Source organism: Carassius carassius, chromosome 21 (genome assembly GCF_963082965.1).
Source record: "Carassius carassius chromosome 21, fCarCar2.1, whole genome shotgun sequence".
NCBI classification, from domain to species: domain Eukaryota; kingdom Metazoa; phylum Chordata; class Actinopteri; order Cypriniformes; family Cyprinidae; genus Carassius; species Carassius carassius.
Genome location: NC_081775.1, coordinates 935,215 through 948,684, shown reverse-complemented (window position 1 = coordinate 948,684; position 13,470 = coordinate 935,215). Strand labels below are relative to the sequence as shown.

Below are 13,470 nucleotides of genomic sequence, written 5' to 3'. Positions count from 1 at the left end.
CATCAATGATATATGATCTCATCTGTCACACTATGCATTAGAGTGTTGAGTGTATTAAATCAATATTTTAGTTATATTTGAGGTAGCTGTTTCTGAAGTAAATATTGAGCGAGTGTTTCTGAAAGAGTGTGAAGTGTTTGTGCTGATGTGCTGCTGTTGGGTGGAGTAGGAGGATATTTGTTATTCCAAACAGTTCCCTGTAAAACAGCTGTAGAGTTCTGCTCACCACACACCTCTAACACTTGCTCCTGAGGAACACATGGTGAGTCATTTCACTTTCCTAACCCACGGAACAAAAGACAGCAGCTTTCAGTTCCTGCTTTACTAATGAATACATTCAGTGTATTACCCGTTTTCAGATTGATAATAACCTGCCATGAATGATTTTACATGAACACACACAAACACAGAATATAGCAGCTTTCATTTGCATTTTCAGTTATGTGAATCTTTCGAACAATGATTATTTTACTGTAAAACATTATATGATCAATTAAGTCATGACTACATGTGTTTTTACATTAACTTTTTTTAAAATAAAAATTAAGCCATTTTCAGCTCCTTTAAAAGTTAACTTTAACTCTTTTTACAAGCCAATTTAATAAGGTAAAGAGACTTAAATTAGACTTTTTTTGTAGTAAATCCATGGTCAGTTTTTTGTAAGGGAATGTTTGAAGTATTGATGGTACATATTACTATTTAACTAGGCAGAAGCCATAGCTCAAAAGGTTTTTTTTAGATAAATTCCCTCCCTCCCTCTCTCTCTCTCTCTCTCTCTCTCTCTCTCTCTCAGTCTCTTGTGAACTGAGTGGCGGGAGCTGTTGAGTTTCAGTGGGACTCCAGACAGCATCCAGTTTGTGTGTGTGAGTGTGTCATGAGTGTGTGGCCCCTGCTGCTGGTCTCTGTGCCGCTGTGTATCTTCACACAGGCACTGGAGAGGATCGAGCTCCGCGAGGATCATGCGCTCACCTGTGGACAGGTAGGCTACAGTACCTTCAACACGTCTGTATTTCTAAAAAGTTCACTTTTTAAAGTTAGTAATAAACAAGCAGATCAATACTAAAGTAGCTACAATTAGCTGAAGCCATAAAACTGTTATAAACCTGTTTCCGTCCTCTTTCTAACTGTTGTCAGCTAATAGTTGATTCGCAGAGGTTCCAGCTCAGACATGTTTCTACATGGATACAGTTACTGGGAATCTGACTGTTTGTTGAGGGGAAGTGTGTGTGGGTGTGTGTGTACCTACTCAACCATATTTTGGGGACATATTTGTATCCAAAAGTGAGCTAAACCTGGCAAAATCTAAAAAGAAAACACCCTTTGGGGATGTCCCCATTGTAAAACTAAAATAAAATACAACCCGAATTCCGGAAAAGTTGGGACGTTTTTTAAATTTTAATAAAATGAAAACTAAAAGACTTTCAAATCACATGAGCCAATATTTTATTCACAATAGAACATAGATAACATAGCAAATGTTTAAACTGAGAAAGTTTACAATTTTATGCACAAAATGAGCTCATTTCAATTTTGATTTCTGCTACAGGTCTCAAAATAGTTGGGACGGGGCATGTTTACCATGGTGTAGCATCTCCTTTTCTTTTCAAAACAGTTTGAAGACGTCTGGGCATTGAGGCTATGAGTTGCTGGAGTTTTGCTGTTGGAATTTGGTCCCATTCTTGCCTTATATAGATTTCCAGCTGCTGAAGAGTTCGTGGTCGTCTTTGACGTATTTTTCGTTTAATGATGCGCCAAATGTTCTCTATAGGTGAAAGATCTGGACTGCAGGCAGGCCAGGTTAGCACCCGGACTCTTCTACGACGAAGCCATGCTGTTGTTATAGCTGCAGTATGTGGTTTTGCATTGTTCTGCTGAAATAAACAAGGCCTTCCCTGAAATAGACGTTGTTTGGAGGGAAGCATATGTTGCTCTAAAACCTTTATATACCTTTCAGCATTCACAGAGCCTTCCAAAACATGCAAGCTGCCCATACCGTATGCACTTATGCACCCCCATACCATCAGAGATGCTGGCTTTTGAACTGAACGCTGATAACATGCTGGAAGGTCTCGCTCCTCTTTAGCCCGGAGGACACGGCGTCCGTGATTTCCAACAAGAATGTCAAATTTGGACTCGTCTGACCATAAAACACTATTCCACTTTGAAATAGTCCATTTTAAATGAGCCTTGGCCCACAGGACACGACGGCGCTTCTGGACCATGTTCACATATGTCTTCCTTTTTGCATGATAGAGCTTTAGTTGGCATCTGCTGATGGCACGGCGGATTGTGTTTACCGACAGTGGTTTCTGAAAGTATTCCTGGGCCCATTTAGTAATGTCATTGACACAATCATGCCGATGAGTGATGCAGTGTCGTCTGAGAGCCCGAAGACCACGGGCATCCAATAAAGGTCTCCGGCCTTGTCCCTTACGCACAGAGATTTCTCCAGTTTCTCTGAATCTTTTGATGATGTTATGCACTGTAGATGATGAGATTTGCAAAGCCTTTGCAATTTGACGTTGAGGAACATTGTTTTTAAAGTTTTCCACAATTTTTTTACGCAGTCTTTCACAGATTGGAGAGCCTCTGCCCATCTTTACTTCTGAGAGACTCTGCTTCTCTAAGACAAAGCTTTTATAGCTAATCATGTTACAGACCTGATATCAATTAACTTAATTAATCACTAGATGTTCTCCCAGCTGAATCTTTTCAAAACTGCTTGCTTTTTTAGCCATTTGTTGCCCCCGTGCCAACTTTTTTGAGACCTGTAGCAGGCATTAAATTTTAAATGAGCTAATTAAGTGGATAAAAGTGTCAAATTTCTCAGTTTAAACATTTGCTACGTTATCTATGTTCTATTGTGAATAAAATATTGGCTCATGTGATTTGAAATTCCTTTAGTTTTCATTTTATTAAAATTTAAAAAACGTCCCAACTTTTCCGGAATTTGGGTTGTAAAGTAAACAAAGGTTGTTGTTTTTTAAACTGTAAAAAAGCTTCCTAGTGGGTTTAGGTGTAGAATATATAGTTTGTACAGAATAAAATCCATTACGCCTATGGAGTTACCCAATTTAGATAAACGTGTGTGTGGTTCAGTCTATACCCTACATTATAGGGAAAAAAAATCCTCACAAAGATGCCAATATCCAAAATCATTGTCTTTCTGCGGACATTTCTTGGTTTATGAATCTTATAAATCTTATAAATCATGCAGGCTTAAAAATCATGCAGAATGAAGTGTTTTGATCATCTAAACATTTTTGTAGTTTCGTGTGAAAGGTAGATTTACATGTGTGTGTGTGTGTGTGTGTGTGTGTGTGTGTGTGTGTGTGTGTGTGTGTGTGTCATAGAGTGGGTGGACTTGTGTAAGTTTTAGGAAGTTAAACATTTTGTTGTTTGCTGTGGAGAGTTGTGTGCATGTGTTTAATTTTCTGCATACACGCACACATGAGCTTTGTAGAGATATGCTGTTATCTACAACAATCTATGCATATCAAAAAATGCCACCACAATTGAATGCATATACAACTGTAATACAGGTTTGTTTTATTGAAATGACAATAATATAGACCTTAATGTAATTTTTAATATTTGTATCCCTGAGTCTCGATGGTCTTGAAATATAGGTGTTATTGTCTTCGAGCAAAACATTTAGATTTTGTCACGATATGTGACCTGTGCATGTTTTTGAAAGAATATATGGCTTTCTGTGTAAGTTGTGTAGTGCTGATATGAGTGTATGTTTGTTCATTGTTTTGTCTCTGTAGGGTATCATTCACTGTGGAGTAAAAGCAGGTAAGAAAACAGACTATTGTATGAGTCAGCGTATGGCAGATACTTCACTGGCTTCATTTGTCTGATTGTCCTGTGGTAGGTGGCCCTACTTGTATTCAGGAGGACGAGCATGTCTTGGTGAGCAGTCTAGATGCCTACGTTGTGCAGTGCCAGAAGCAGCAGGCCTGGAGCTTGTGCCTGAAAGTCCTGGTGAACGTCACAGTCACAGGTGGGTCATCATCACAGTAGAGTTTCTCTGAACCGCAGGATTATTTCTTGAGGTGTGTTGATGCTGTGTCAGGTGCAGATCAGCCTGTGACAGGTGATGGCAGTGGTGAAGAAGGGACAGAGGACATGCATCACATCGCTGTTAGTGTGTGTTACACGTACTCTTCACAGCGCCACTCCAGTGTGCTTCACTTCACAGTCCACTCTACAGCGTTTGATGACAGCACTGCACTGCAGGTCAAACACAGGATCTATCTATCCATCTCTATCTATCCATCTCCATCCATCCATCCATCTATCCATCTATTTATCACATACCAGTGGTCTAGCAAGAAGAAGGCCTTAGTAATGGCATAGCAATACTCTAGCACCACATTTCAGCTTTCAGATCTCTTTCATATCTCTCTTTAATCTGCTCAAGTATTTAGATAAGACCAGGTTTGCATACCTGCAAGTTCTCTCAAGACTAGACTTAAAGCCTCAGCTTCAGACAGTTTTCCACTGTTGGGCGAGCCTTTGTCAAGCCGACATTTAAAATCAGTATTTAAACCTTTTCTAGTTGGGTTTTGATTTGTGAAGTGTTTAGGTCTGGATCTCTTTTGTGGTGAACATATCGAAGGCAGAACTCGGCAGTTTCGTCCTAGTCCATTCTTCATACTCAAACTCCACTAAACGTGTTGTTCTCCCTTCAGAAGAGGAAGGTAAATATGCTGCAAAACATGCACACCTCTTTCACGCAGTATTTGAGATGCATGAATGTCTGCTTAACACTTGTTGATGGATGGCATTAATACATCTTTCTGTTTTTGACAGCGTGTTCCAAGGGTCTGGATGCCATCTTCTGTAAAGGTAAGTTATCCGGTGTCAAGTTCATGTGACTGGTAGAGTGACAGTAATAAAGCTGCAGATCACGGGTTCGATTTCCATGGCATCATGTATTCTGATGAAGTGTGTAGACTGAATGCACTTTAAAGTTGACACTGCCTCAGTGAATGCCAACACACCTTGTGTAAAAAGCAGCAACTGAAGCTGCTGTGAAATCAAATATTACTGACAAACACTAATCCATTACGGAAAAGTTTACCCAAAAGATAAAATTGATTCATCTAGGGCAGCTCAGGGAAAAGTCACGGGTTTCTGGTTTAGTGTCATGAAAGTACACATTGGTTATTGCCTTTAAGAGTTAAGAGGTAGTGCACACATAGTAAGGTCTTGTTTCAGATGTTTCAGTACTAAGTGTTCTGGCAGCAGAAGAGTCCTTAAATCAGTAACTGTATGATTTACATATTCTCCACAGTTTAAACACTTGACAAATATGAGCTAAACAAGCCATAGACATTAAAATAGTTTATTACTCAAAACACTTTTTATAAAAGTAAAATAACTGAAAGAAATTGTATTTGTAATTAAAATAAAATATATATAAAGAGAGAAATGTTTTCTCGATTTCAACCGATTTTATTTCCTGCTAATTTTGTAATGTGCAAATGTTTGTTTAAAATGAAAAACATAAAAAGTTAAACAACGGAGACATAAACTGAACAATTTACACAGGCATTTGACAAACAGAAGAGAGTAATGAGTGCCTGAACAAAGTGTGTGTGTGCGTCTCGTCCTCATGGAAGGTCTTGCTGTGAGACGTTACTCCACTCTTCCAACATCAAACACACCTGGGGAGAAAGGGGTGGACACTTCAGGAGAATGGTACACATGGTTTACCACAGCAAGGATGATCAGCTGTCCTTCCTACTGCATCTCCCTGCAAATGCAGCTGTGGCCTAATGGTTAGAGAGCCGGACTAGTTACCAGAAGGTCACCGGTTCAAGTCTCGGTGCTGGCAGGAGTTGTAGTTGGGAAGGAGTGAATGAACAGTGCTCTCTTCCTCCCTCAATACTCATGACTGAAGTGCCTTTGAGCAAGGCACTGAACCCCCAGTTACTCTCTGTGTGCTGGATCTATAGCTGCCCACTGCTCCGGGGGTGTGTTCACTTCTCACTGCTGTGTGTGTGCACTTGGATGGGTTACATGCAGAGCACCAATTCAGAGTATGGGTTACCATACTTGGCAAATGCCATGACTTTCACTTTCAAGTCTTATTACATGACAGACACTGGAGTTTATTACACTGTCCACATCTGCAGTCCTCATGCCTCCCTGCAGAAGGATCTCAGCTGATCAGGAACCCTGGACCCCTTTACTTTCCTGAGTTATTATAGCTATAACATCAGTTTGCCTGCTGGAAGCCCAGTTTTATTTCTGTGACAGGGTTATTTAGATGCTAATTTAATATCTGTTGATTTTGAATGCTTCACCATACTTTATCACAAAGGTGAACTCAGAAACCAGGGTGAACTGGAGCCTGATTTCATTAAAAATGCAAAGAACAAAACTGAGTTCACCAACAAGGCCAACATCTATACATGGACAAGACTTGAACAAGAACAGAAGAAAACACAAGGGCTTATATATAATGGGGTTAACAAGACTAACTACAATCAGGAGGCCAAAGAGGAGCAGAAGACCACAACAGTGGATCAGGAGACATAGAGTTTATGGACATGGTCGTGTCAGAGCAGTCATGGAGTTCAAGAGAGACCCCTGTGGCTGTGTCAGAGCAACATTAAGATGATGGATCCTGTTCCCTTTCTCACACAGTAAAGAGGGATTCCACTCAGTTGAAGAGCTGGGGCACACAAATAGCTGAAAATTCCCTCAAGGACCATCACAGGATAGTGGTTCATCAAGTCCAGCACGATAAAAGGTTCTGAGTGAATTGTCTGTAAAATGCGTGTGGTAGGCCATGTCCAGAAACTGTGGGAGAAGGATCAGAAGGACTCCTGCCAGATCCAGTTGTTCTGTAATATAGGTGCAGCTGCAGAGAAGCGGAGGCGATCTATTTGAAGGTAGTTTAATGAAGTAAAAATAAACAAAGAACCAGAAACACAGAAAACCAGGAACAAAAGCATGGGTAAACTGAACAAGTTTATTGCCACGGATGTTTGCGCATACGAGGAGTTTGTTTTAGTGTCACAAACTTCCAGTATACAGAGACAAAAACCACACATAGATGATAAAAGCTAAGATGAGATAAAGAAACACATGTATATATAAATAAACAAAAAAATGGAGAAGTGAAATAAACTTTATTTATTTTACATTCAACAACTGACAAAGCACAAGGGAAACACAGGGACTATAGACAGGAGAACAGAAGTGAAGTAATATAAGAACTAACATCAGATGGATGTGGTCCAGTGAGCGGCCACACACACACACACACACACACACACACACACACACACACACACACACACAAACAAGGAACATGTGACAGGTCTGTTTATAGGTTTGGAGACTTTCTAACCCTATAAACCAATTAGTGTCTGCAGTCTCCAGCTGTGATTCTTATAGATTCATTAGTTACTTAAACAACTGATTCACTGTGTGGGGCCAATATATGTCATTTTTTTTTGCACACAAATGTTGGATAAAAACATTTTTATGATTATTTTGAATCCAAGAACAAGAGGACAAAACTGCCAAAGCAAATATTTACTGTTTTGTCTATTTTGCTCATATTAACCAAGGGTGCCAAAATTATTAAAGGTCAAAGAGGTTTTTTTCAAAGATGTGTAGTGCATGCCCATCAGTGGGCCACTAGGACCTCCTCTCATTAGCTGTGTTTTCCAGCAGCTCCCACACTGCTCAGGAAAACTGATATCGTGAGCGGAGCAGTGATACTGTATGTGACCAGTGCAGACCAAGAGAGGTTTCAGGAGTTCAGCGTGTGCCAGAAGCTGGAGAGGAAGGGACGCTGTGTTAAGGTGGAATGGGTATGTCACGCTTCTCTCTCATACATTTACATTTAATTGCTTCATTTATGTTTGAACTTGTTTGTCTGTCTCTTGCTTAATGTAAAGAAAAACGCCAGCCATGAGTTTAAGATTCCACTCGGCTCTGTCGCCCCCTGTCTGTGCTTTGAGGTAATGCCACCAAACCTTTGTTTACATTTATATTGATTCATTTAGCAGACACTTCAGAGGAATACAAGTGATTCATCATAAACAGACTGGAAAACACAAGTGTTTGTCATACAAAGTTTCAGACATGGTTTAGAATTGTACAAGCTACTGGGAGGATTAAGGAAAAGTTTAATTATTGAATTACTAAACAACTAAATAGAAACTCATCATATATTAAATTACCACATGCAAACATACAGAGTAAATGTGTTATATAAGTTACATTGAAGACTGAAAGCTATTACAGCAATGTTTATATTCGAACGTGAACATCATGTCTACCAAGAAAGTAAATATTACCTAGTAATGTTATTGTTTTTGCAGTTCTTCTTGCTTTTTAATTGATGCTTATTCTGTTTCTACTTTGGCATAGATTTGGGGACAGTTTCTCCGAAGAGAGTATTGCCCATTTTTGAATGAACCAGGTACAGTACGGCATTCAAACATATTCTGATTATATAGCCACACCTTGATAAAATCAAAGAGTTTACAGGTTGGAAGTGGCTTTCTAGTGGACACGCTCTTTTCACGATGAAGAGAAGCACTATACACCCTTTTAAACCTCCATTCTCTAGATTTCCACTGTAAGCTCATATGCTTTATATGGGACTTTTGTTTGTTTTGACAAACTGAAGAAAGCGTTGAAAAGATATTCTTGGTGCATGCTACAGATGCAGTCCATAGAGTGTCAGCTCAGTGCAGACCCTGTAACATCATGAGTGTCTGCTTCTGGTTTGGTCCTCAGCTGTCTCAGGCTCCAGCGTGTCCGTGTCTCTGGCAGAGAATAAGACTCGTCTCCAGCAGCCAGCTCTGGTGTGGAGTCTCAGCGCCCCCTGCAGGCTGGAGGCTCAGCTGTGGTTGTGCAGGAAGGGCTCAGGACTGGACAGCAGCTGTCAGGCGGTCAGCAGCAGATCTCCGGTCCACACCCGGCTGAACGACAGCTGGAAGCAGACTGACCACAGACACTGGGTGCGAACGTACTCCTGATGTCAAATATGATGGTGAAGTTTGATATTACGGGTTAGCGGTCCATTAAAACCATAAGAACAAGAACTGTAAGAAGTAATTATGGCGAGGCTTCACTTACAGTATAAGTCAGAGAAAACCATTCACTTCTCTGATACTTACTTTTTTTTTCTTCTGTCCGTTGCAGAAGTTAGAAGGAGAGTTTCTACAAGTGGATCGTCATCCTTCATTGTGTTTGCAGGTACCTAATACATATTTGATCACATTTGCAGTCTGTTTCTGACATACCTGTGTGTTTTGAAGATCTGGAAGCATTGTGTCTCTTGTCCAGGTTAATGTGGCAGGAATGGATGGTTACCTGGGACCAGTGTGTCCTTTTGAAGGCAAGAACTCTAATTTATTAGTTCTGATTAGAGAGCAGTTGTAATGTGCTATAGTACTTCAGTACTGCACCATAATGCACTGCAGCTGAAGCAGTGATTTAGTAACAGCTGATGTTTGCGTGCTGCAGTGTCGAGGGCTCGCTGGAGCGTGCCGCTGGTGCTGTGTGCGCTGCTCGTGGGTCTGTCCGTGCTGGCAGCCTATGCTGTGCAGGGGACACTGAAGAGTGAGTACAACACGGATCACACTGACACATGAGAGATCAGAATGATTTCTGAAGATCATGTGACACTGAAGACTGGAGTAATGACAGCTGCACATCACAGAAATAAATTACACTTTAACAGATACTTACATTTATATCAGTTATAATAATTCAAAATATTACAGTCTATACTGTATTTTTGATCAAATAAATGCAGCCTTGGTGAGCAGAAGAGACTTCTCTCATTTTAAAATAATAATATTAGCTGCAATATTAGCTGAAATGGTGGTTGGGACATCAGTCAATTAATCAGTCCTTAATAGGTATCTTTACATGCACTGATTTTCCTCAATCGGAATGAAGCCACTCCTCTTTCAGATTCGGAAAGTTCTGAACCCCAGATTTGGCTCTACAATTGGATTATTGTGTAGAACGTGTATCATGTGAGCTGGAGTGCTAATAACCCTTCTCTCTATATAACAGGCTGTGTGTTCAGATGGCTGAAGGTGGACGATGTGACGCGTGAGTTTCCTTCATGCTCTCTCTTCTCTTGGTGGTCAGTTCCTGTAGTTGTTGTGAGTGACGCTCATGTGTTTTCAGCCACTGTGGGGGGGGTGGAGGTGCTGCTGGTGTGTCCTCCCGATGCTGACCAAGCCGTCTCTGACCTGGTGTGCCGTCTGTGCTCCAGTCTCTCCGCCGTGGGCTTCAGCGTCTCTCTTGACCTGTGGAGCCGCTCGGATATCAGTGCTCTGGGACCCGTGCCCTGGCTGCACTCCTGTCTGGACCGGGTTCAGCGGCACGGGGGCAAGGCGGTGCTGGTCCTGACCCAGGCGGCCTGTGAGCGGGCCGAGGAATGGGGCTGTCGAGTCGCCCAGCAGAGACCAGAAGAAGAAAGACAGACGTGGGTAGACAGAGGTGTTCAGTCACCGACGTGCTCCGAGGTCTTCAACGCATCGCTGAGCTGCATTCTGGCCGACTATCTGCTGGGTCGAGCTGGACAGCGCTTCATGCTGGTCCACTTTGATGGGCAGAGCCCTGCGACGGCCCTGCCGGAGTTCTTCAGGGAGCTGCCTCTGTTCAGCCTGCCTTCTCAGAGTCTGGACTTCATAATGGAGCTGAGGCGAGGGGCTGGTGAGGGACACAGGGTGTCAGAGCGCTGGGGGCGAGCGCTGGCATCCAGAGCAGTGTCCCGCTCACTCCGAGGGCTCCCTAAGGTCTCTGTAGAGCCTGGGGCAGAGGAAACTGTCCCGCTACAGACAGACCAGACGAGCCCTGCTCTCCACACCAAAACAAGCTCTGAAGGATGGGTCTAAACTAGTCTCAACCAGACCTCTGGTGTGACAACATCAGGTCAGGAACCACAATAAACTGATAAAAACAGCACTCCAGTCCATCAGTGAACATCTGGAGAAGACAAAAGACGAAACAAATCCAGCATTAAGAGTCCATGATCCATAATAACATTTCCTCCAGTGAAAAAGTGCATCTCATGTTGTCTCTCACAGATTTGTTTAGAGCTGTTTAAACGCTGCTTGATCTGTGCAGATTTCTCTCCTGATTCAGACCAGAACACTTTTTCACTGGAGGAAGTGTTATTATGGATTATAGACTCTATGTATTTGAGTTAAAAACATATTAATGCTGGATTTGTTTCATCTTTTGTCTTCTCCAGATGTTCACTGATGGACTGGAGTGCTGTGGATTATTGGGATGTTTTTATCAGCTGTTTGGACTCTCATTCTGACGGTACCCATTCACTGCAGAGCATCCATTGATGAGACACTGATGCAGTGCTACATTTCTCCAAACCTGATGAAGAAACAAACTCATTCTGATCTCAGATGGACTTAGGGGGAGGGCATTTTCAGCACATTTTTAGTGCACACTTAGTGAAAGTTCACAGGTGAAATCCAGTCATTTCAAAAGGAGTCCATGATCTGGAATTTGGCATTTTCATCTGGATCATGTGGATTCAGCTCCTTCACCAAAAGAAAGCTGAACTTATGTGTGAGCTGTGCTTTATATATATCACTATTTACAATAGACAATGGAGCTTTTCCACCCATGACATCTTGTCTACAGTTTGCTAATGTGACGCATCTTTAGACAGGAAGACACCGTGTACCCTTGACATTGTCTGACACTGATGTAAAAATGTATATATGATGTGTGAACATATACCTTATCTCAAGCTCAGAATATAGTCTGCAGGATGGACAAGAGCCTGTCTTACATAAGACCAGCTGGACTCCCTCTTGACACAACATGGCAGAAAAAAGGGTGCACAATTAAACTGCCGTGGCTTCTGGAGTATAGAGGGGGCACCAAGGCTGTAATAAGCTATATCTCTCATATAAGATGTACATGTAAGCTTTTGAGTCAGATGTACGGTTACATGAATGATTTGTGTTTTGTCCAGTTTTATTTTCATTTATTTATATGTGTGACTTCAAGTTGTGTGTCTCTACAGTAAAAATTATGACAACTAGTCCCAGTCTCTTTATCGGTTTAATTGTAAAATAATGTTAAACAATTTGGGATTGTTTTGTTTAATTAAATGGCCTGAAGTGCGTTAAAATTTTATTTTAAATTACGTAAGAGATATAATCATGCAAACTGACACACAATGAACTTGCTATACCAAGATGGCGGCACGTTCACACGCAGCGGCTTCTTTCTGTCCCGACAGAACGGTGTTTTCGTGTTTTTTGTCTTGTGAGTCGCAGTGTTTTTGTACGTCGTCGTCGCGTCTACCTGTCTGTAAGCGCAAATACAGTCGCGAGTTTCTGCTCGATGTTGGCAGAACTGCATTTTTACAGTTAAACTCCGCACACGCAGAACAGCTGCGGGATCTCGGTCTGCTAAAGAGGCCTTCACCATCACCGACCCCCACTACTGCATCTCGCCCACAGCGGAGGCGACACAAGCGGTGTGAAAGGAAGCAGTAGAGGGGTAAACGCGGAGGTATCCGGGCTAGGCTAACTGCTTACCCACACAAGCCATCTATCCCCACCATCGTACTCGCTAACGTACGCTCGTTGGACAATAAACTGGACTACATTCGATTACTACGCTCAACTCAGAGGACTGTAAGAGACTGTGTTTTTGTGTTCACGGAAATATGGCTCAGCAACAGTGTTCCAGACTGCGCTATTCAGCTCGACCAGCTGACATGCTATCGAGCGGACAGAGCTCTCGTCACGGGAGGAAAAACCCGCGGTGGCGGGGTTTTTGTTTACATCAATGACGCGTGGTCCCACGATACTGTTGTGATCAACAAACACTGCTCACCCCTGGTGGAGTTTATGATTATTAAATGCCGGCCGTTCTATCTGCCGAAGGAATATACTGCTATACTGCTCATTTCGGTGTATATTCCCCCGTTCAACATCATCACTAGGAACCTGCGGCAGGGGATACAGACCATTACGGACTACAAGCCCCCACCACGGACCTGTGACAGCAACATCTCTCTACTGAACGAGCTGAACACCTTCTTCGCTCGCTTTGAGCAACAAAACAGCACCACTGCATAGAAGACTTCACCTCCTCCCGGTGACCAGGTGATGACGCTGACCTCAGACAGCGTGAGGAGATCCTTCAGCAGGATCAATGCACACAAAGCGCCGGGTCCTGACAACATCCCTGGGCGTGTACTGAGAGACTGTGCAGCAGAACTCACTGATGTCTTCACAGACATTTTCAACATCTCACTGAGTCAGGCTGTTGTTCCCACATGTTTCAAAACTACCACCATCATTCCAGTTCCGAAGAAGCCATCTCCATCCTGCTTCAATGACTACAGTCCTGTTGCACTTACCCCCATCCGCATGAAGTGCTTTGAACGGCTAGTCATGCACCACATCAAGTCTGCCCTCTCCCCCTCCCTGG

At 42.4% G+C, this 13,470-nt stretch overlaps 1 protein-coding gene across 1 annotated transcript; it reads left to right on the top strand.

The window, feature by feature from the left end:
- The first annotated feature begins 207 nt into the window (after window positions 1–207).
- Window positions 208–11,461, top strand: wu:fl23c11 (interleukin-17 receptor C). Its single transcript, XM_059502956.1, has 16 exons — window positions 208–262; window positions 794–979; window positions 3,771–3,798; window positions 3,878–4,006; window positions 4,079–4,242; window positions 4,592–4,706; window positions 4,819–4,854; window positions 7,696–7,838; window positions 7,926–7,988; window positions 8,401–8,452; window positions 8,773–8,996; window positions 9,181–9,234; window positions 9,325–9,376; window positions 9,505–9,600; window positions 10,063–10,101; window positions 10,180–11,461. The coding sequence occupies exons 2-16, from the start codon at window positions 875–877 to the stop codon at window positions 10,890–10,892; spliced, it is 2,013 nt and encodes a 670-aa protein (XP_059358939.1). The 5' UTR covers window positions 208–262; window positions 794–874; the 3' UTR covers window positions 10,893–11,461.
- The last annotated feature ends 2,009 nt before the right edge of the window (window positions 11,462–13,470 follow it).

Coding starts and splice junctions, on each gene's coding strand:
- wu:fl23c11 (XM_059502956.1), top strand. CDS start 875: ATGAGTGTGTGGCCCCTGCTGCTGGTCTCTGTGCCGCTGTGTATCTTC. Junction 4,855..7,695: donor GGATGCCATCTTCTGTAAAG/GTAAGTTATCCG, acceptor TGTGTTTTCCAG/CAGCTCCCACACTGCTCAGG. Junction 7,839..7,925: donor GCTGTGTTAAGGTGGAATGG/GTATGTCACGCT, acceptor CTTAATGTAAAG/AAAAACGCCAGCCATGAGTT.